Here is a 20,516-nt window from a genome sequence, read left to right as displayed (position 1 = left end):
TTAGAATGTTCATGCAGCATGTCTGTGGACTGAGCAGTTGGTTTGCCCTCAGAATGTTCGTGCAGATGGCCAGAGATGAGCAGTGAAAATGGTAAATAGGTAATAAATTGAGTGAAAATGAATATTTTGGGAAATCCTTTCTTAGTGAGCACCTAGAGTACGTAAGGAACAGGTGTGCCAACTTTCATGTGTGTAGCTTCAGTGGTTTTTGAGTTCTGTTGATGAGGAGTGGAGTGAGGAGGAGTGAGTGGAGTGAGTGAGGAGTGAGTGAGCATGGAGTGAGTGAGTGAGTGAGTGAGTGAGTGAGTGAGTGAGTGAGTGAGTGAGTGAGTGAGTGAGTGAGTGAGTGAGTGAGTGAGTGAGTGAGTGAGTGAGTGAGTGAGTGAGTGAGTGGTATTTCGCGTGTATATACATTAGTATGTAGGAGGCAGAAAAGGAAGTCCCTCTACCCACTTAAGATTTGATTCATGCATCATTGTTATATGCCCAAGAGCAGCATAATATAATGTTCTGTACTCTCAAGCCATTCACAATTCTACACAGTCTTCATTTAGCACTTTCTGTACATCATAAAACATCTTGCCATTGAGGCAGCTGCCTTGGGGCACAAAATAGACAAGCAAAAGTAGGAACAGTTGGATTGGTATCTATTTTGGCTTCAAAAGCCAAGCAACATCAATCTGTTTGCTGTGGTTCCTTTGGGCCAGTTTCATTATTCATGCTGTAATAATTCCAATACTTCCATGTTCACACACTGAATGTAGTGCAAGATGAGAACCCAGTGTACTCTGAAGGAAATCCTGAAACAAAGGGGTATAGATATCGCTTGCTGAGAGTTGCCTCAGAACCTCATCTTTTCTCAAGTTGCCCCATGCTCCATTTCAGAAAGGTGTAGGAATAAAAATTCTCACTATTATAGGGTGGGGACTGGACATACTCATGTTTTTAAAATGCATGTCAGGTGTTACAATTGGCTTACTTGAAATATCCTACATTTAACAGGGGTTTGCACTAGGCTGCTGCAACATCCTTAGCAACTCTCAGATACTGTGACTCTGTAATATAGAACACATTTTGTTCAGATATTGAAATGGCTTTATCTGATGACTTAAGATCACAATGTTGCATTATGTTGAGGATTATTTTTAATAACAGTATGCAGCTATGGCCTTAATTGTGCTCCGACTCCCCCATAGTTAATAAGATTTTTCATTAATATTTAAGTCAACATTCTATAGCTCTTATAGATTATTTCAGTTAGCTATTGGATCTAGTCTAAAAAAGAACTACATACTAGAAAAAACACAGGGTTACCATACAAAATCTCATCTCTGAGTCAAATTCTTATGCTTCATAAAATGAAGTAAAATGCCTCATATGCTGAAGCCCTAGTAATATGTGTTTCCCCAGGGAAACCAACACCATGCCGTTGTAGAACTGGAGAAGGAAAAATCAAAGGATGATGACCTTTGGACACATGTAACATTTTACAACTGATTTGTCAGTGAAAATCTCACCAGGACTGATATTTTCCAAGATTGCCTTGTGGTTATCGTAGGCATCTTTATTTTTATTTTACAGTTTTTCAGATGTGAAATATCCTTTTAATCTTTAGAAAATAATTCAAACAAAATGTAGACCTTACTGAGGTATGGTAGCTTCCATTAGTATTTAACACAGCAACTTTGAAATAAGGCCTTCCATTGTATTCTCCCAATGCCATAATAATTTAAGTGATTGGTCTCTTCCCATCTGTGCCTTATATAGTTCATCATGGCAATGTAATATATCATTTGTTTCTGCTCTCAATTTTGTTCAAATAATTTAAAAGGACATTTCTTGCTATTGAGAACCAAATGCAGGGAGACTGCCATTATGAATAAATTGGGCTGAGTTTGGAGATAGATTTATGATGAAAATAATTGCCTATCTCTGAAGATGACTATAATTGAGAAAGGAGTTAGCAAGTGGTATCTAGTAAAGATAATTTAGATGCTACTCCAAAACTGTTGAAGACACATATGAAAAATGTGAGAAATTCGTTTACTTCATTCCCATAGCACAAGGAATTTTTTCATAATTGTGTGAAAGTAGGCTTTATGCTTAAGAGGGTCAAAAACTGTTGGATCAAAACCTTGTTAAGAGGTTAACAGGATTTTTTCATAATTATTGTGAGTCAGGTGTGAAAGAGGGCTTTATGCTTAAGAGGTATGCAAGCAGGAACATCTCTTGGAATTTCCCTTCCCCCTTCCCTGCCTCCTACTCCCCTTCCTTCATCCTTCCCCCTCCCACTTTCCTTCTTTTAGAGTCTTCTAATTTTCCAAAATTATTTCCTTTATTCACTTCTTTTTCTTTAACATTTTTCCTGACCTCCTATTTCATTCTGCTGGATTGTATTGTTTATTGTTGACCTGGGATATTCCTAAAATAAACCTACCTGCAAATCACTCCATCCAACCGGGAAATTGGGGTGCTGGGTGGTTTCTGGGCTGTATGGCTGTATTCTAGCAGCATTCTCTCCTGATGTTTCGCCTGCATCTGTGGCTGGCATCTTCAGAGGATCTGATAGTTGGAAAGGAAAGCAAGTGGAGTATATATACCTGTGAGTAAAGGTCAATAGGTGAGGGCATCTGAATAGGAGTGGCCTGGCAAGTGAGTAACAATGAAGTGTAGCATGTGAGTAACAATGGAGATAGCAAGGTCAATAGGTGAGGCATCTGAATAGAAGTAGTCTGGCCTTTGTTCCCTTTGATTGTAGTCATCCTGTGTCTGTGTGGAACTGATTAGTCACTGTCTTGACTCTAGTTTTTTTTCAAAACTGGCAGCCAAATTCTGTTCATTTTCATGGTTTCTTCCTTTCTGTTGAAATTGTCCATGTGCTTGTGGATTTCAATGGCTTCTCTGTGTAGTCTGACGTAGTCATTGTCAGAGTAGTCCAGAATTTCTGTGTTTTCAAATAATATTCTGTGTCCAGGTTGGTTTATTATGTGTTCTGCTATTGCTGATTTTTCTGGCTGAAATAGTCTGCAGTGCCTTTCATGTTTTTTGATTCGTGTCTGAGCGCTGCTTTTCGTGGTTCCTATGTAGACTTGTCCACAGGTACATGGTATGTGGTAGACTCCTGCAGTAGCTAGAGGATCCCTCTTATCCTTTGCTGAATGTAGCATTTGTTGAATTTTATTAGTGGGTCTGTAGATTGTTTGTAGGTTATGCTTCTAAATCAGTTTTCCTATGTGGTCAGTGGTTCCCTTGATGTATGGTAAGAACACTTTCCCTCTAGATGGCTCATTATCTTTGTTCATGTGGCTTGTTCTTGGTCTTGCAGCTCTTCTGATGTCTGTAGTAGAGTAACCACTAGCCTGTAGAGCCTGTTTAGGTGGTTCAATTCATCTTGAAGGAGGTGGGGTTCACAGATTCTGTTTGCGCGATCTACCAAAGTTTTTATTGTGCTCCTTTTTTGTCCTGGATGATTATCGGAGTTTCTGCGTTGATATCTATCAGTGTGTGTAGGTTTTCTGTATACTGTGTGGCCCAATTGTTGGTTTGGTTTGCGGATGACTAGAACATCTAGAAAGGGCAGTTTTCCTTCATTTTCTTTTTCCATAGTAAATTGGATGCTTGGGTGGATCTTGTTGATATGATCCAAAAACTTGTTTAGTTCTTTTCCGTGGCTTCAAATGGTGAATGTGTCATCAACATAACAGAACCATATGGTGGGCTTTTTTGGTGCTGTTTCCGGGGCTTGCTCCTCAAAGTGTTCCATATAAAAATTTGCTATTACAGGGCTAAGAGGGCTACCCATGGCTACCCCATTTTTTTGTTCATAGAATTCATTATCCCACTGGAAGTAGCTAGTAGTGAGGCAATGTTGAAACAGGGCTGTGATGTCTTTTGGGAATTTCCAGTTGATGAGTGCCATGGTGTCTGCTATGGGGACCTTGGTGAATAGGGAAACCACATCAAAGCTGATCAGTTTGTCATTGGGGTTGAGCTTAAGATTTCTGATTTTTTCAATGAAGTGCGCTGAGTCCTTAATGTAATGTGTAGTAAGTCCAATATAGATTTGTAGTTGTGCAGCTAGGAATTTTGCCAAATCATATGTAGAGGATCTGATTGCACTCATAATGGGTCTGAGTGGAGTGGAGTCCTTGTGGATTTTTGGGAGTCCATAAAGTCTGGGAGGGTGAGCTTCAGATTTTCAGAGACATTGGTGTATGATTGGATCAATTGAGGAGTTCTTAATCAAAGTATTAGTTTTTCTGGTGATTTTGTTGGTTGGGTTCTGTTTTATCTTTTTGTATGTAGTGGGGTCCAAAAGTTGTCTGATTTTTTTCTTTGTATTGTTCTGCTTTCATGATTACTGTGGCATTACCTTTTTCTGCTGGTAGAATGATGATTTCTGAATCAGAATTGAGGTCTTTGATGGCTTTTCTTTCTTTCCTTGTTATGTTACTGGAGGGAAGTTTTGCCTTTCTCAGAATCCTTGCTGTTTCCCTTCTTATTTCCTCCTCTTCTTCCTCAGACAGATGATAAATCACTGATTCTACATTAGCAATGATTTTTTCTACTGGAATTCTGGTGGTGGTAACAGCAAAGTTGCCTCCTTTTGCTAAGATGGATACTTCGTCATCAGAGAGTTGCCTCTCAGTCAGATTGATGATGGTTCGTGATGTATCCAGTTCAGGTTTCAACTGATGTTTTTGGCATTTGTAGAATTTTTGTTTCTATCTTTTAGTGTGGTAAGCCATGTCTTTCTCCATTTTACTGTAGGTGAAGTTGTCAATTTTATCGCATTCTTTGGCACTCATCTTTTGGCTGGTGTTAATATGAAGGAATAATAGCTCCTTGTCTAAGTTTGCAACTTCTTTGCGGGTCGTGTGGATTCTCTCATGTAAAAGCGTACATTCTAAGTGGTTATACATACGGTGAGCCTGTGGTGTTTTGAAAGTCCTTTTGGCTGCAGGAAATGATGGGATAGTACAGTGATGGCGAACCTTTTTGAGACCGAGTGCACAAATTGCAACCCAAATCCCACTTATTTATCGCAAAGTGCCAACCCAGCAATTTAACCTGAATGCTGAGGCTTTAGCTTAGAAAAAACTGGCTGGCTCCCTCTTCCTCCACCCCACCTGCTTGAGCAGGGACCAGCCTGCTCTAGCCTCCAGCAAGTCCCGCGCGCACTGCTCTGTGCCTCTCTAGCATCTCTGCCTCCTCTGCGCCCCCCCCCTCAGGCAGCAGCCACCCTGAGCACAGGCACCAGGCCTGCCAGTCGAGTCCTCCCTGCTCACCGTGGTGCACACACATCATGCTCAGTGGCCCAGGCCAGTTTAGATATGTGTGTGGGGGGGTAATTTTCCGCCCCCACATGACGAACTCTGTGTGCGTGTGCCCACAGAGAGGGCTCCGAGTGCCACCTCTGGCACCCGTGCTATAGGTTCGCCATCACTGAGATAGTACCTGTGTCTCTGCAGCGTTGAAGAAAGGTTAGAGAACACAGTAGATGTGCTTTCCTGAGCCGTAGTTTTTCCAATCTCCATGTGTCTTGGAACAATTTCTCCCCGTAGAGAAAGCCTTCGACAATAACCCAAACATCTACTGCAACGTCTATAGGTAGATGTACGTGGTCACTATGAAAATGTAGTGTTTTGTTCCCATCCTGCTTTTATGAAAAGGCTTTGCAGTTCAGTTTATTTCTCCAGTAGTTGTGATCAGGCCATTTTGCAGGATCCCGTGTCTTTCCCAAAGGATCCCCTGCCCAATCCTATTTCCTGCTGCTTCCTGTAGTGGCAGCAAAAGAATTTTTAAAATGGCCATCAGGCCAACTGTTCTCTCTAAGAATTGCTAGAAATGTTATGTTTTGCTTTGTGGAAATTCCACAATTTTATTTTTCTGTCTTAATCCTTTGCTGATGGCCTGGAAACCCAAGCAAAGATCTTTCTTATTTAGATACTCCCAGATCTTTTTTTTTTTTGGTATAGATACTAAAGTTGTAATTAGAATTAGGTTGTTCTGACCTAGTACACAAATGATTGAAAAACATGGAATAATGTAAATAAAACAAGGGGTCTCATGTAATGAATGCAACTGATAGCTGACTTGTGAAAGCACTGTAGAAATGGGAGACTTTATTTGCTGAGTTTTAATCATTAAAGTCTTTAAAAACACTTGTAGTGCAGTCATAGTTCTTTATTTTGTTCAATTGTTATTTTAAATTTCCAGATTAACTTTTTGAAGACTGAAATGGAGAGGAAGAGCAAAATGATCAGAGATCTCCAAAATGAGGTAAGAAGAATGGTAATTTAAAAAATATTGAAATAGATGCTGTATTTAAACATTTGTTTCTCTAGTAGTAATCCAGAGAATTACAAAAAGGATAAGATAGCAAAAATTGTCCCATTTTGCTCTACAGTACACCATTCCTTTTTCTTCTGTTTTTGTCTTCATTCTAAAAGAGTTTACTAGGTATTGTTTGATCTGTATTTTCTGTCTAGGGAGAGCCTAAGTTGTGGAGTTGTTTCTTGTCAACTGGTTTCTATGGGGTAGCTTCTGACTTGGAAGTATATGAAAGATGCCAGGTTCATTTCACATTTAAGGATGAACAATACATGGTGTTGGGAATACTTGATTTAATCCAGAGGCTCATAGTATAGTGGCAAAAAGCAGCTACAGTCCAAATGTGAATTAGAACATGGTAGTCGGGAAGGTGGTTTTTCTTTCCCCATTGTTTTCTCAAAGAAAAATTGCCTTCCCTAAAATACGTTAAGTGTTGGTAGGAAAATACATTATAGTCAATTTATCAAATTTCCAATGCAGCCAGATCTGTAGATATTTAAATCCAGAGTCTAGAGTAATAAACAGGCAACACAAACATTTCTACAAACTTTGCAGAAAAGTTTGAAATGTGTAAAAAGTGCATTGGGGGTTAACTCCTCCTCCTGTATCCTGTTGCTGTATTCTACTCCCAAGCCTCTACCAGAGTTTGCTTTCTCTCTGGGTAAACCCAGGGGCGTAACGAGGCAAACTGTAGCCCTGGGCAAAACCTGAGTTGTATGCCCCCCCCCCCGCCGGCCACCCCACCACGACCCCAAAAAAAATTTTTTTTGCACCAGGTCATTTCTAAATCATCACATTACAGAATATGCCCCAACTCACAAATCTGAGCACAGCAATGGGCCATGCCACACAGCAGAAATAAAAAATTTAGACAACATTCTCAAAATGCTTAAAAAAATTTTTTTACTGTGAAAAGTGCTGTAGAAAATAACTTTAGAAAATACAACAATAATGTATTCTTTGGAAATAAGTTCTGTGAGACAGAGGGTGCCAGTCTGAGGTGGTAGAAGATGCTCCCTTAGATGGGGCCCCTTCCTTAGCTGGTGGTCAGATATCCTCTCACATCGAGGATACCCCTCGGGGAGTAGTGGGGGGCTCCTTGTAGCAGGTGATCTCGACTTCATCAGGAGCCAGAGAGAGTTGGGTTTGTGAGAGGCGTGATGACCGCATGGTGACTTGCCTGCCTGGCGCGAACGTTGCGGTTGTCACGCTTCGCCTAGATAGGCTGTTAAACAAATGCTGGGGCGGAGTCAGCAGTTGTGGTCCACATTGGCAACGCAATGACATTGGGAAATGTAGCCGGGAGGTTCTGGAAGCCAAATTTAGGCCACTAGGAAACAGGTTAAAATCCAGGACCCCCAAGGTGGCATTCTCAGAAATGCTACCTGTTCCACGCCGCAGGGCGCAGAAGCCAGGGCAAGCGGAGATACAGGGTCTCAATGCGTGGATGAGAAGGTGGTGTAAGGCAGAGGGTTTCAGATTTGTCAGGAACTGGGGAACCTTTTGGGTCAAGGCAGGCCTGTACAAAAAGGGATGGGCTTTATCTTAACCAAAGAGGAACCAGGCTAGCTGGCACTCAACATTAAAAAGGTGGCAGAACAGCTTCTAAACTGATCCCTGGGAGAAATACAGGAGCTGAGGTGACTTCTGTTCAGAATACAGTATCTATGGGGATGCAGACACACAGAGAGGTTTTTCTAAATCAACCAGATACAGGCAAGGAGTACGGTAATGTGATAGCGGAGCAAAAGCTCATGAAAAGGGTGGTACAAAACACATAAATCCCAGGTTAGGGACAGAGACAGAATATACAGATGTCTGTATGCTAATAGTAGAAGCCTTCGTTCTAAAATGGGTGGAGCTGGAGGCCAGAGTTTTAAATAGGAGGACATTGATATAGTGGACATCACAGAGACATGGTGGAATGAGGAGAACCAGTGGGATGCCGTTATCCCAGGTGCCACAGGCCTCTACAGGAAGGATAGGACAGGGCGTATGGGGGGGTGGGGTGGCCCTCTACATCAAAGAGAGCATAGTGTCAGCTACAAAACAGACAATACAGGTGTATTGATTCCTCTACAGAAGCACTGTGGTTATCAACACCGTGGGTGAAGGACAGTTTAATATTAGGAATATATTATCGCCCCCCCCCGACCAAAGTGCGCAAGCGAGGGACTTTGAGATGGAAAAAGAAATTAGGAGAGGCCAACAAAAGCAAAAATGTAGTGGTATTGGGCGCATTTTAACTATCCCTATATAAATCCGGAAAAATGGTATGTTCAGGCCATAGTAAGGAGCGAACATTTTTGGATATGTTCACTTTACTGCGCCATCTATTCCGGCAGATCTGTGGAACACGCCGTAAACCAGGGGAGAGGTGATCCTAGATCTAATTCTATGTGGTACCCAGGACCTGGTGCGGGGAAGTCAGTGTTGTTCGTATCGATAGGGAACAGCCACTGGCCAATGCCAAGTCAGATTCAGTATCTCTGCATGCGAACAAGTGACAACTACTAATGTAGTTACATTTGCCTTCAGAAAGGGAAATTTCTCAAAGATGAGGGGGATAGTGCGCAGGAAGCTGAAAGGGAAATCAAAGAGAGTCAAAACTGTCCAAGATGCTTGGAGGTTATTTAAAAACACAGTCTTAAAAGCTCAGCTGGAATGTGTTCCGCAGGTTAGGAAAGGCAGCGCACAGTCTAAAAGAAAGCCACTATGGTTAACAAAGGAGGTTGAGGAAATTATTAGGAAAAAAAAGATGTCTTTTAGAAAATGGAAGTCAACTGATGAAGAATACCAGAGATAACACAAATGGTGGCAAAAGAGAAGCAAGTTAGCTGTAAGGGAGGCAAAAAAGGATTATGAGGAACGCATGGCTGCAAACATCCACACCAGCAACAAACAGTTCTTCAAGTACATCAAAAGCAGGAAGCCAGCTAGGTGCCAGAAAATCTAATAGGATGACAAAGGAACAAAAGGTGTACTAAAAGATTACAGGGAGATTGCAGAGAAGCTGAACTAATTCTTTGCAATCTGTCTTTACCCAAGAGGAGGTGAGGAAAATTCCTGCACCTGAACCAAGCTTCTTAGGAGGTGAACTGGCGGAACTAGCTAAGATAGTGGTAGACAAGGAAAAAGTTCTGGCAGCCATTGATAAACTAAATGCTACCAAATCCCCTGGCCCAGATTGCATTCATTCATCCAAGAGTTCTTAAAGAGCCCAAGCTACGAAATTAAGTTGATCTCTCTCACTTTAATATGCAACTTATCCCCGAAATCAGCCTCCATCCCTGAAGACTGGAAGATGGCCAATGTCACATCAATCTTTAAGAAAGCGGTTCAGGGGGGACCCAGGAAATTACAGGGCCAGGGTCAGTTTGACATCTGTTCCTGGTAAATTAGTAGAATCTATCATTACAGATAAAATTATTAAACATGTAGAAAAACAAGACCTGCTGAGGAAGAGTCAGCATGGCTTTTGCAGACGCAAGTCCTGTCTTACAAACTTACTAGAGTTCTTTGAGGGTGTAAACAGGCATGTGGATAAGGGGGAACCAGTGGACATTGTCTACTTGGATTTCCAAAAGGCTTTTGACAAATTTCCTCACCAGAGACTGTTGAGAAAACTCAGCAATGAAGGAATAAGAGGGGAAGTCCTCCTATGGATTAAAAACTGGTTGAGGAACAGGAAACAAAGGGTGGATATAAATGGGAAGTTCTCACAATGGAGAGATGTAGGGAGTGGTGTCTCCCAAGGATCTGTTTTGGGACCAGTGCTCTTTAACCTATTCATAAATGACCTGCAAGTAGGGATGGGTAGCATGGTGGCCAAGTTTGCAGATGATACCAAATTATGTAGGGTGGTGAGAACCACAAAGGATTGCGAAGAGCTCCAAGCGGACCTTGATAAATTAGGTGAGTGGGCTAAGAAATGGCAAATGCAATTCAATGTAGCAAAATGCAAAGTGATGCACATAGGGGCAAAAAAATCCAAACTTCACATACACGCTACAGGGGTCAGTGCTACCAGTCACAGACCAGGAAAGGGATTTGGGCGCTCTGTAGCTGATAGTTCCATGAGAATGTCAACTCAATGCATGGCAGCTGTGAAAAAGGCAAACTCTATGCTGGGGATAATTAGGAAAGGAGTTGATAATAAAACTGCAAGGATTGTCATGCCCTTATATTAAGACAGAAAGCGACCGTTAATTTGGAGTATACAGTAACTAGTTCTGGTCTTCACATCTCAAAAAAAGGATATTGAAGAGATAGAAAAAGTGCAGAGAAGGGCAACGAGGGATGATTGAAGGATTGAGCAATTCCTTCCTTTAAGGAGGAGAGGCTGCAGCGTTTGGGACTCTTTAGTTTGGAAAGGAGACATCTGAGGGAGGATAAGGATTAGCAAGTCTATAAAATTATGCATGGGGTAGAAAATGTTGACAGGCAGAAATTTTTCTCTCTTTCTCACAATACTAGAACCAGGGGGCATTCATTGAAAATGCTGGGGGGAAGAATTAGGACTAATAAAAGGAAAAAACTTCTTCACGCACCCCCCCCCCCCACCCCCCCCCCCCCCACCGCCCCCCCACCCCCACCCCCTCCCCCCCTCCCCCACCCCCCCCCCCCCCCCCACCCCCCCCCCCCCCCGCCCCCCACCCCCCCCACCCCCCCCCCCCCCCACCCCCCCCCCCCCCCAACCCCCCCCCCCCCCACCCCCCCCCCCCCCCACCCCCCCCCCCCCCCACCCCCCCCCCCCCCCACCCCCCCCCCCCCCCACCCCCCCCCCCCCCCACCCCCCCCCCCCCCCACCCCCCCCCCCCCCCACCCCCCCCCCCCCCCACCCCCCCCCCCCCCCACCCCCCCCCCCCCCCACCCCCCCCCCCCCCCACCCCCCCCCCCCCCCACCCCCCCCCCCCCCCACCCCCCCCCCCCCCCACCCCCCCCCCCCCCCACCCCCCCCCCCCCCCACCCCCCCCCCCCCCCACCCCCCCCCCCCCCCACCCCCCCCCCCCCCCACCCCCCCCCCCCCCCACCCCCCCCCCCCCCCACCCCCCCCCCCCCCCACCCCCCCCCCCCCCCACCCCCCCCCCCCCCCACCCCCCCCCCCCCCCACCCCCCCCCCCCCCCACCCCCCCCCCCCCCCACCCCCCCCCCCCCCCACCCCCCCCCCCCCCCACCCCCCCCCCCCCCCACCCCCCCCCCCCCCCACCCCCCCCCCCCCCCACCCCCCCCCCCCCCCACCCCCCCCCCCCCCCACCCCCCCCCCCCCCCACCCCCCCCCCCCCCCACCCCCCCCCCCCCCCACCCCCCCCCCCCCCCACCCCCCCCCCCCCCCACCCCCCCCCCCCCCCACCCCCCCCCCCCCCCACCCCCCCCCCCCCCCACCCCCCCCCCCCCCCACCCCCCCCCCCCCCCACCCCCCCCCCCCCCCACCCCCCCCCCCCCCCACCCCCCCCCCCCCCCACCCCCCCCCCCCCCCACCCCCCCCCCCCCCCACCCCCCCCCCCCCCCACCCCCCCCCCCCCCCACCCCCCCCCCCCCCCACCCCCCCCCCCCCCCACCCCCCCCCCCCCCCACCCCCCCCCCCCCCCACCCCCCCCCCCCCCCACCCCCCCCCCCCCCCACCCCCCCCCCCCCCCACCCCCCCCCCCCCCCACCCCCCCCCCCCCCCACCCCCCCCCCCCCCCACCCCCCCCCCCCCCCACCCCCCCCCCCCCCCACCCCCCCCCCCCCCCACCCCCCCCCCCCCCCACCCCCCCCCCCCCCCACCCCCCCCCCCCCCCACCCCCCCCCCCCCCCACCCCCCCCCCCCCCCACCCCCCCCCCCCCCCACCCCCCCCCCCCCCCACCCCCCCCCCCCCCCACCCCCCCCCCCCCCCACCCCCCCCCCCCCCCACCCCCCCCCCCCCCCACCCCCCCCCCCCCCCACCCCCCCCCCCCCCCACCCCCCCCCCCCCCCACCCCCCCCCCCCCCCACCCCCCCCCCCCCCCACCCCCCCCCCCCCCCACCCCCCCCCCCCCCCACCCCCCCCCCCCCCCACCCCCCCCCCCCCCCACCCCCCCCCCCCCCCACCCCCCCCCCCCCCCACCCCCCCCCCCCCCCACCCCCCCCCCCCCCCACCCCCCCCCCCCCCCACCCCCCCCCCCCCCCACCCCCCCCCCCCCCCACCCCCCCCCCCCCCCACCCCCCCCCCCCCCCACCCCCCCCCCCCCCCACCCCCCCCCCCCCCCACCCCCCCCCCCCCCCACCCCCCCCCCCCCCCACCCCCCCCCCCCCCCACCCCCCCCCCCCCCCACCCCCCCCCCCCCCCACCCCCCCCCCCCCCCACCCCCCCCCCCCCCCACCCCCCCCCCCCCCCACCCCCCCCCCCCCCCACCCCCCCCCCCCCCCACCCCCCCCCCCCCCCACCCCCCCCCCCCCCCACCCCCCCCCCCCCCCACCCCCCCCCCCCCCCACCCCCCCCCCCCCCCACCCCCCCCCCCCCCCACCCCCCCCCCCCCCCACCCCCCCCCCCCCCCACCCCCCCCCCCCCCCACCCCCCCCCCCCCCCACCCCCCCCCCCCCCCACCCCCCCCCCCCCCCACCCCCCCCCCCCCCCACCCCCCCCCCCCCCCACCCCCCCCCCCCCCCACCCCCCCCCCCCCCCACCCCCCCCCCCCCCCACCCCCCCCCCCCCCCACCCCCCCCCCCCCCCACCCCCCCCCCCCCCCACCCCCCCCCCCCCCCACCCCCCCCCCCCCCCACCCCCCCCCCCCCCCACCCCCCCCCCCCCCCACCCCCCCCCCCCCCCACCCCCCCCCCCCCCCACCCCCCCCCCCCCCCACCCCCCCCCCCCCCCACCCCCCCCCCCCCCCACCCCCCCCCCCCCCCACCCCCCCCCCCCCCCACCCCCCCCCCCCCCCACCCCCCCCCCCCCCCACCCCCCCCCCCCCCCACCCCCCCCCCCCCCCACCCCCCCCCCCCCCCACCCCCCCCCCCCCCCACCCCCCCCCCCCCCCACCCCCCCCCCCCCCCACCCCCCCCCCCCCCCACCCCCCCCCCCCCCCACCCCCCCCCCCCCCCACCCCCCCCCCCCCCCACCCCCCCCCCCCCCCACCCCCCCCCCCCCCCACCCCCCCCCCCCCCCACCCCCCCCCCCCCCCACCCCCCCCCCCCCCCACCCCCCCCCCCCCCCACCCCCCCCCCCCCCCACCCCCCCCCCCCCCCACCCCCCCCCCCCCCCACCCCCCCCCCCCCCCACCCCCCCCCCCCCCCACCCCCCCCCCCCCCCACCCCCCCCCCCCCCCACCCCCCCCCCCCCCCACCCCCCCCCCCCCCCACCCCCCCCCCCCCCCACCCCCCCCCCCCCCCACCCCCCCCCCCCCCCACCCCCCCCCCCCCCCACCCCCCCCCCCCCCCACCCCCCCCCCCCCCCACCCCCCCCCCCCCCCACCCCCCCCCCCCCCCACCCCCCCCCCCCCCCACCCCCCCCCCCCCCCACCCCCCCCCCCCCCCACCCCCCCCCCCCCCCACCCCCCCCCCCCCCCACCCCCCCCCCCCCCCACCCCCCCCCCCCCCCACCCCCCCCCCCCCCCACCCCCCCCCCCCCCCACCCCCCCCCCCCCCCACCCCCCCCCCCCCCCACCCCCCCCCCCCCCCACCCCCCCCCCCCCCCACCCCCCCCCCCCCCCACCCCCCCCCCCCCCCACCCCCCCCCCCCCCCACCCCCCCCCCCCCCCACCCCCCCCCCCCCCCACCCCCCCCCCCCCCCACCCCCCCCCCCCCCCACCCCCCCCCCCCCCCACCCCCCCCCCCCCCCACCCCCCCCCCCCCCCACCCCCCCCCCCCCCCACCCCCCCCCCCCCCCACCCCCCCCCCCCCCCACCCCCCCCCCCCCCCACCCCCCCCCCCCCCCACCCCCCCCCCCCCCCACCCCCCCCCCCCCCCACCCCCCCCCCCCCCCACCCCCCCCCCCCCCCACCCCCCCCCCCCCCCACCCCCCCCCCCCCCCACCCCCCCCCCCCCCCACCCCCCCCCCCCCCCACCCCCCCCCCCCCCCACCCCCCCCCCCCCCCACCCCCCCCCCCCCCCACCCCCCCCCCCCCCCACCCCCCCCCCCCCCCACCCCCCCCCCCCCCCACCCCCCCCCCCCCCCACCCCCCCCCCCCCCCACCCCCCCCCCCCCCCACCCCCCCCCCCCCCCACCCCCCCCCCCCCCCACCCCCCCCCCCCCCCACCCCCCCCCCCCCCCACCCCCCCCCCCCCCCACCCCCCCCCCCCCCCACCCCCCCCCCCCCCCACCCCCCCCCCCCCCCACCCCCCCCCCCCCCCACCCCCCCCCCCCCCCACCCCCCCCCCCCCCCACCCCCCCCCCCCCCCACCCCCCCCCCCCCCCACCCCCCCCCCCCCCCACCCCCCCCCCCCCCCACCCCCCCCCCCCCCCACCCCCCCCCCCCCCCACCCCCCCCCCCCCCCACCCCCCCCCCCCCCCACCCCCCCCCCCCCCCACCCCCCCCCCCCCCCACCCCCCCCCCCCCCCACCCCCCCCCCCCCCCACCCCCCCCCCCCCCCACCCCCCCCCCCCCCCACCCCCCCCCCCCCCCACCCCCCCCCCCCCCCACCCCCCCCCCCCCCCACCCCCCCCCCCCCCCACCCCCCCCCCCCCCCACCCCCCCCCCCCCCCACCCCCCCCCCCCCCCACCCCCCCCCCCCCCCACCCCCCCCCCCCCCCACCCCCCCCCCCCCCCACCCCCCCCCCCCCCCACCCCCCCCCCCCCCCACCCCCCCCCCCCCCCACCCCCCCCCCCCCCCACCCCCCCCCCCCCCCACCCCCCCCCCCCCCCACCCCCCCCCCCCCCCACCCCCCCCCCCCCCCACCCCCCCCCCCCCCCACCCCCCCCCCCCCCCACCCCCCCCCCCCCCCACCCCCCCCCCCCCCCACCCCCCCCCCCCCCCACCCCCCCCCCCCCCCACCCCCCCCCCCCCCCACCCCCCCCCCCCCCCACCCCCCCCCCCCCCCACCCCCCCCCCCCCCCACCCCCCCCCCCCCCCACCCCCCCCCCCCCCCACCCCCCCCCCCCCCCACCCCCCCCCCCCCCCACCCCCCCCCCCCCCCACCCCCCCCCCCCCCCACCCCCCCCCCCCCCCACCCCCCCCCCCCCCCACCCCCCCCCCCCCCCACCCCCCCCCCCCCCCACCCCCCCCCCCCCCCACCCCCCCCCCCCCCCACCCCCCCCCCCCCCCACCCCCCCCCCCCCCCACCCCCCCCCCCCCCCACCCCCCCCCCCCCCCACCCCCCCCCCCCCCCACCCCCCCCCCCCCCCACCCCCCCCCCCCCCCACCCCCCCCCCCCCCCACCCCCCCCCCCCCCCACCCCCCCCCCCCCCCACCCCCCCCCCCCCCCACCCCCCCCCCCCCCCACCCCCCCCCCCCCCCACCCCCCCCCCCCCCCACCCCCCCCCCCCCCCACCCCCCCCCCCCCCCACCCCCCCCCCCCCCCACCCCCCCCCCCCCCCACCCCCCCCCCCCCCCACCCCCCCCCCCCCCCACCCCCCCCCCCCCCCACCCCCCCCCCCCCCCACCCCCCCCCCCCCCCACCCCCCCCCCCCCCCACCCCCCCCCCCCCCCACCCCCCCCCCCCCCCACCCCCCCCCCCCCCCACCCCCCCCCCCCCCCACCCCCCCCCCCCCCCACCCCCCCCCCCCCCCACCCCCCCCCCCCCCCACCCCCCCCCCCCCCCACCCCCCCCCCCCCCCACCCCCCCCCCCCCCCACCCCCCCCCCCCCCCACCCCCCCCCCCCCCCACCCCCCCCCCCCCCCACCCCCCCCCCCCCCCACCCCCCCCCCCCCCCACCCCCCCCCCCCCCCACCCCCCCCCCCCCCCACCCCCCCCCCCCCCCACCCCCCCCCCCCCCCACCCCCCCCCCCCCCCACCCCCCCCCCCCCCCACCCCCCCCCCCCCCCACCCCCCCCCCCCCCCACCCCCCCCCCCCCCCACCCCCCCCCCCCCCCACCCCCCCCCCCCCCCACCCCCCCCCCCCCCCACCCCCCCCCCCCCCCACCCCCCCCCCCCCCCACCCCCCCCCCCCCCCACCCCCCCCCCCCCCCACCCCCCCCCCCCCCCACCCCCCCCCCCCCCCACCCCCCCCCCCCCCCACCCCCCCCCCCCCCCACCCCCCCCCCCCCCCACCCCCCCCCCCCCCCACCCCCCCCCCCCCCCACCCCCCCCCCCCCCCACCCCCCCCCCCCCCCACCCCCCCCCCCCCCCACCCCCCCCCCCCCCCACCCCCCCCCCCCCCCACCCCCCCCCCCCCCCACCCCCCCCCCCCCCCACCCCCCCCCCCCCCCACCCCCCCCCCCCCCCACCCCCCCCCCCCCCCACCCCCCCCCCCCCCCACCCCCCCCCCCCCCCACCCCCCCCCCCCCCCACCCCCCCCCCCCCCCACCCCCCCCCCCCCCCACCCCCCCCCCCCCCCACCCCCCCCCCCCCCCACCCCCCCCCCCCCCCACCCCCCCCCCCCCCCACCCCCCCCCCCCCCCACCCCCCCCCCCCCCCACCCCCCCCCCCCCCCACCCCCCCCCCCCCCCACCCCCCCCCCCCCCCACCCCCCCCCCCCCCCACCCCCCCCCCCCCCCACCCCCCCCCCCCCCCACCCCCCCCCCCCCCCACCCCCCCCCCCCCCCACCCCCCCCCCCCCCCACCCCCCCCCCCCCCCACCCCCCCCCCCCCCCACCCCCCCCCCCCCCCACCCCCCCCCCCCCCCACCCCCCCCCCCCCCCACCCCCCCCCCCCCCCACCCCCCCCCCCCCCCACCCCCCCCCCCCCCCACCCCCCCCCCCCCCCACCCCCCCCCCCCCCCACCCCCCCCCCCCCCCACCCCCCCCCCCCCCCACCCCCCCCCCCCCCCACCCCCCCCCCCCCCCACCCCCCCCCCCCCCCACCCCCCCCCCCCCCCACCCCCCCCCCCCCCCACCCCCCCCCCCCCCCACCCCCCCCCCCCCCCACCCCCCCCCCCCCCCACCCCCCCCCCCCCCCACCCCCCCCCCCCCCCACCCCCCCCCCCCCCCACCCCCCCCCCCCCCCACCCCCCCCCCCCCCCACCCCCCCCCCCCCCCACCCCCCCCCCCCCCCACCCCCCCCCCCCCCCACCCCCCCCCCCCCCCACCCCCCCCCCCCCCCACCCCCCCCCCCCCCCACCCCCCCCCCCCCCCACCCCCCCCCCCCCCCACCCCCCCCCCCCCCCACCCCCCCCCCCCCCCACCCCCCCCCCCCCCCACCCCCCCCCCCCCCCACCCCCCCCCCCCCCCACCCCCCCCCCCCCCCACCCCCCCCCCCCCCCACCCCCCCCCCCCCCCACCCCCCCCCCCCCCCACCCCCCCCCCCCCCCACCCCCCCCCCCCCCCACCCCCCCCCCCCCCCACCCCCCCCCCCCCCCACCCCCCCCCCCCCCCACCCCCCCCCCCCCCCACCCCCCCCCCCCCCCACCCCCCCCCCCCCCCACCCCCCCCCCCCCCCACCCCCCCCCCCCCCCACCCCCCCCCCCCCCCACCCCCCCCCCCCCCCACCCCCCCCCCCCCCCACCCCCCCCCCCCCCCACCCCCCCCCCCCCCCACCCCCCCCCCCCCCCACCCCCCCCCCCCCCCACCCCCCCCCCCCCCCACCCCCCCCCCCCCCCACCCCCCCCCCCCCCCACCCCCCCCCCCCCCCACCCCCCCCCCCCCCCACCCCCCCCCCCCCCCACCCCCCCCCCCCCCCACCCCCCCCCCCCCCCACCCCCCCCCCCCCCCACCCCCCCCCCCCCCCACCCCCCCCCCCCCCCACCCCCCCCCCCCCCCACCCCCCCCCCCCCCCACCCCCCCCCCCCCCCACCCCCCCCCCCCCCCACCCCCCCCCCCCCCCACCCCCCCCCCCCCCCACCCCCCCCCCCCCCCACCCCCCCCCCCCCCCACCCCCCCCCCCCCCCACCCCCCCCCCCCCCCACCCCCCCCCCCCCCCACCCCCCCCCCCCCCCACCCCCCCCCCCCCCCACCCCCCCCCCCCCCCACCCCCCCCCCCCCCCACCCCCCCCCCCCCCCACCCCCCCCCCCCCCCACCCCCCCCCCCCCCCACCCCCCCCCCCCCCCACCCCCCCCCCCCCCCACCCCCCCCCCCCCCCACCCCCCCCCCCCCCCACCCCCCCCCCCCCCCACCCCCCCCCCCCCCCACCCCCCCCCCCCCCCACCCCCCCCCCCCCCCACCCCCCCCCCCCCCCACCCCCCCCCCCCCCCACCCCCCCCCCCCCCCACCCCCCCCCCCCCCCACCCCCCCCCCCCCCCACCCCCCCCCCCCCCCACCCCCCCCCCCCCCCACCCCCCCCCCCCCCCACCCCCCCCCCCCCCCACCCCCCCCCCCCCCCACCCCCCCCCCCCCCCACCCCCCCCCCCCCCCACCCCCCCCCCCCCCCACCCCCCCCCCCCCCCACCCCCCCCCCCCCCCACCCCCCCCCCCCCCCACCCCCCCCCCCCCCCACCCCCCCCCCCCCCCACCCCCCCCCCCCCCCACCCCCCCCCCCCCCCACCCCCCCCCCCCCCCACCCCCCCCCCCCCCCACCCCCCCCCCCCCCCACCCCCCCCCCCCCCCACCCCCCCCCCCCCCCACCCCCCCCCCCCCCCACCCCCCCCCCCCCCCACCCCCCCCCCCCCCCACCCCCCCCCCCCCCCACCCCCCCCCCCCCCCACCCCCCCCCCCCCCCACCCCCCCCCCCCCCCACCCCCCCCCCCCCCCACCCCCCCCCCCCCCCACCCCCCCCCCCCCCCACCCCCCCCCCCCCCCACCCCCCCCCCCCCCCACCCCCCCCCCCCCCCACCCCCCCCCCCCCCCACCCCCCCCCCCCCCCACCCCCCCCCCCCCCCACCCCCCCCCCCCCCCACCCCCCCCCCCCCCCACCCCCCCCCCCCCCCACCCCCCCCCCCCCCCACCCCCCCCCCCCCCCACCCCCCCCCCCCCCCACCCCCCCCCCCCCCCACCCCCCCCCCCCCCCACCCCCCCCCCCCCCCACCCCCCCCCCCCCCCACCCCCCCCCCCCCCCACCCCCCCCCCCCCCCACCCCCCCCCCCCCCCACCCCCCCCCCCCCCCACCCCCCCCCCCCCCCACCCCCCCCCCCCCCCACCCCCCCCCCCCCCCACCCCCCCCCCCCCCCACCCCCCCCCCCCCCCACCCCCCCCCCCCCCCACCCCCCCCCCCCCCCACCCCCCCCCCCCCCCACCCCCCCCCCCCCCCACCCCCCCCCCCCCCCACCCCCCCCCCCCCCCACCCCCCCCCCCCCCCACCCCCCCCCCCCCCCACCCCCCCCCCCCCCCACCCCCCCCCCCCCCCACCCCCCCCCCCCCCCACCCCCCCCCCCCCCCACCCCCCCCCCCCCCCACCCCCCCCCCCCCCCACCCCCCCCCCCCCCCACCCCCCCCCCCCCCCACCCCCCCCCCCCCCCACCCCCCCCCCCCCCCACCCCCCCCCCCCCCCACCCCCCCCCCCCCCCACCCCCCCCCCCCCCCACCCCCCCCCCCCCCCACCCCCCCCCCCCCCCACCCCCCCCCCCCCCCACCCCCCCCCCCCCCCACCCCCCCCCCCCCCCACCCCCCCCCCCCCCCACCCCCCCCCCCCCCCACCCCCCCCCCCCCCCACCCCCCCCCCCCCCCACCCCCCCCCCCCCCCACCCCCCCCCCCCCCCACCCCCCCCCCCCCCCACCCCCCCCCCCCCCCACCCCCCCCCCCCCCCACCCCCCCCCCCCCCCACCCCCCCCCCCCCCCACCCCCCCCCCCCCCCACCCCCCCCCCCCCCCACCCCCCCCCCCCCCCACCCCCCCCCCCCCCCACCCCCCCCCCCCCCCACCCCCCCCCCCCCCCACCCCCCCCCCCCCCCACCCCCCCCCCCCCCCACCCCCCCCCCCCCCCACCCCCCCCCCCCCCCACCCCCCCCCCCCCCCACCCCCCCCCCCCCCCACCCCCCCCCCCCCCCACCCCCCCCCCCCCCCACCCCCCCCCCCCCCCACCCCCCCCCCCCCCCACCCCCCCCCCCCCCCACCCCCCCCCCCCCCCACCCCCCCCCCCCCCCACCCCCCCCCCCCCCCACCCCCCCCCCCCCCCACCCCCCCCCCCCCCCACCCCCCCCCCCCCCCACCCCCCCCCCCCCCCACCCCCCCCCCCCCCCACCCCCCCCCCCCCCC

The 20,516-nt window shown here is 66.0% G+C and overlaps 1 protein-coding gene across 4 annotated transcripts in view; it reads left to right on the top strand.

Annotated features, from left to right (window-relative positions):
• LUZP2 (leucine zipper protein 2) overlaps positions 1-20,516 on the top strand; it is a 485,657-nt gene that overhangs the window by 305,278 nt on the left and 159,863 nt on the right. For all 4 annotated transcript variants that reach the window (XM_048483981.1, XM_048483982.1, XM_048483980.1 and 1 more), the window contains exon 5: positions 6,220-6,282. In XM_048483981.1, the coding sequence (XP_048339938.1) occupies positions 6,220-6,282 (63 nt within the window). The remainder of the gene's footprint in view (positions 1-6,219; positions 6,283-20,516) is intronic.

Source organism: Sphaerodactylus townsendi, linkage group LG02, assembly GCF_021028975.2.
Source record: "Sphaerodactylus townsendi isolate TG3544 linkage group LG02, MPM_Stown_v2.3, whole genome shotgun sequence".
Taxonomy (NCBI): Eukaryota; Metazoa; Chordata; class Lepidosauria; order Squamata; family Sphaerodactylidae; genus Sphaerodactylus; species Sphaerodactylus townsendi.
Note: the sequence above shows the minus strand (reverse complement) of the source record. Positions and strands in the feature narration are given on the sequence as shown.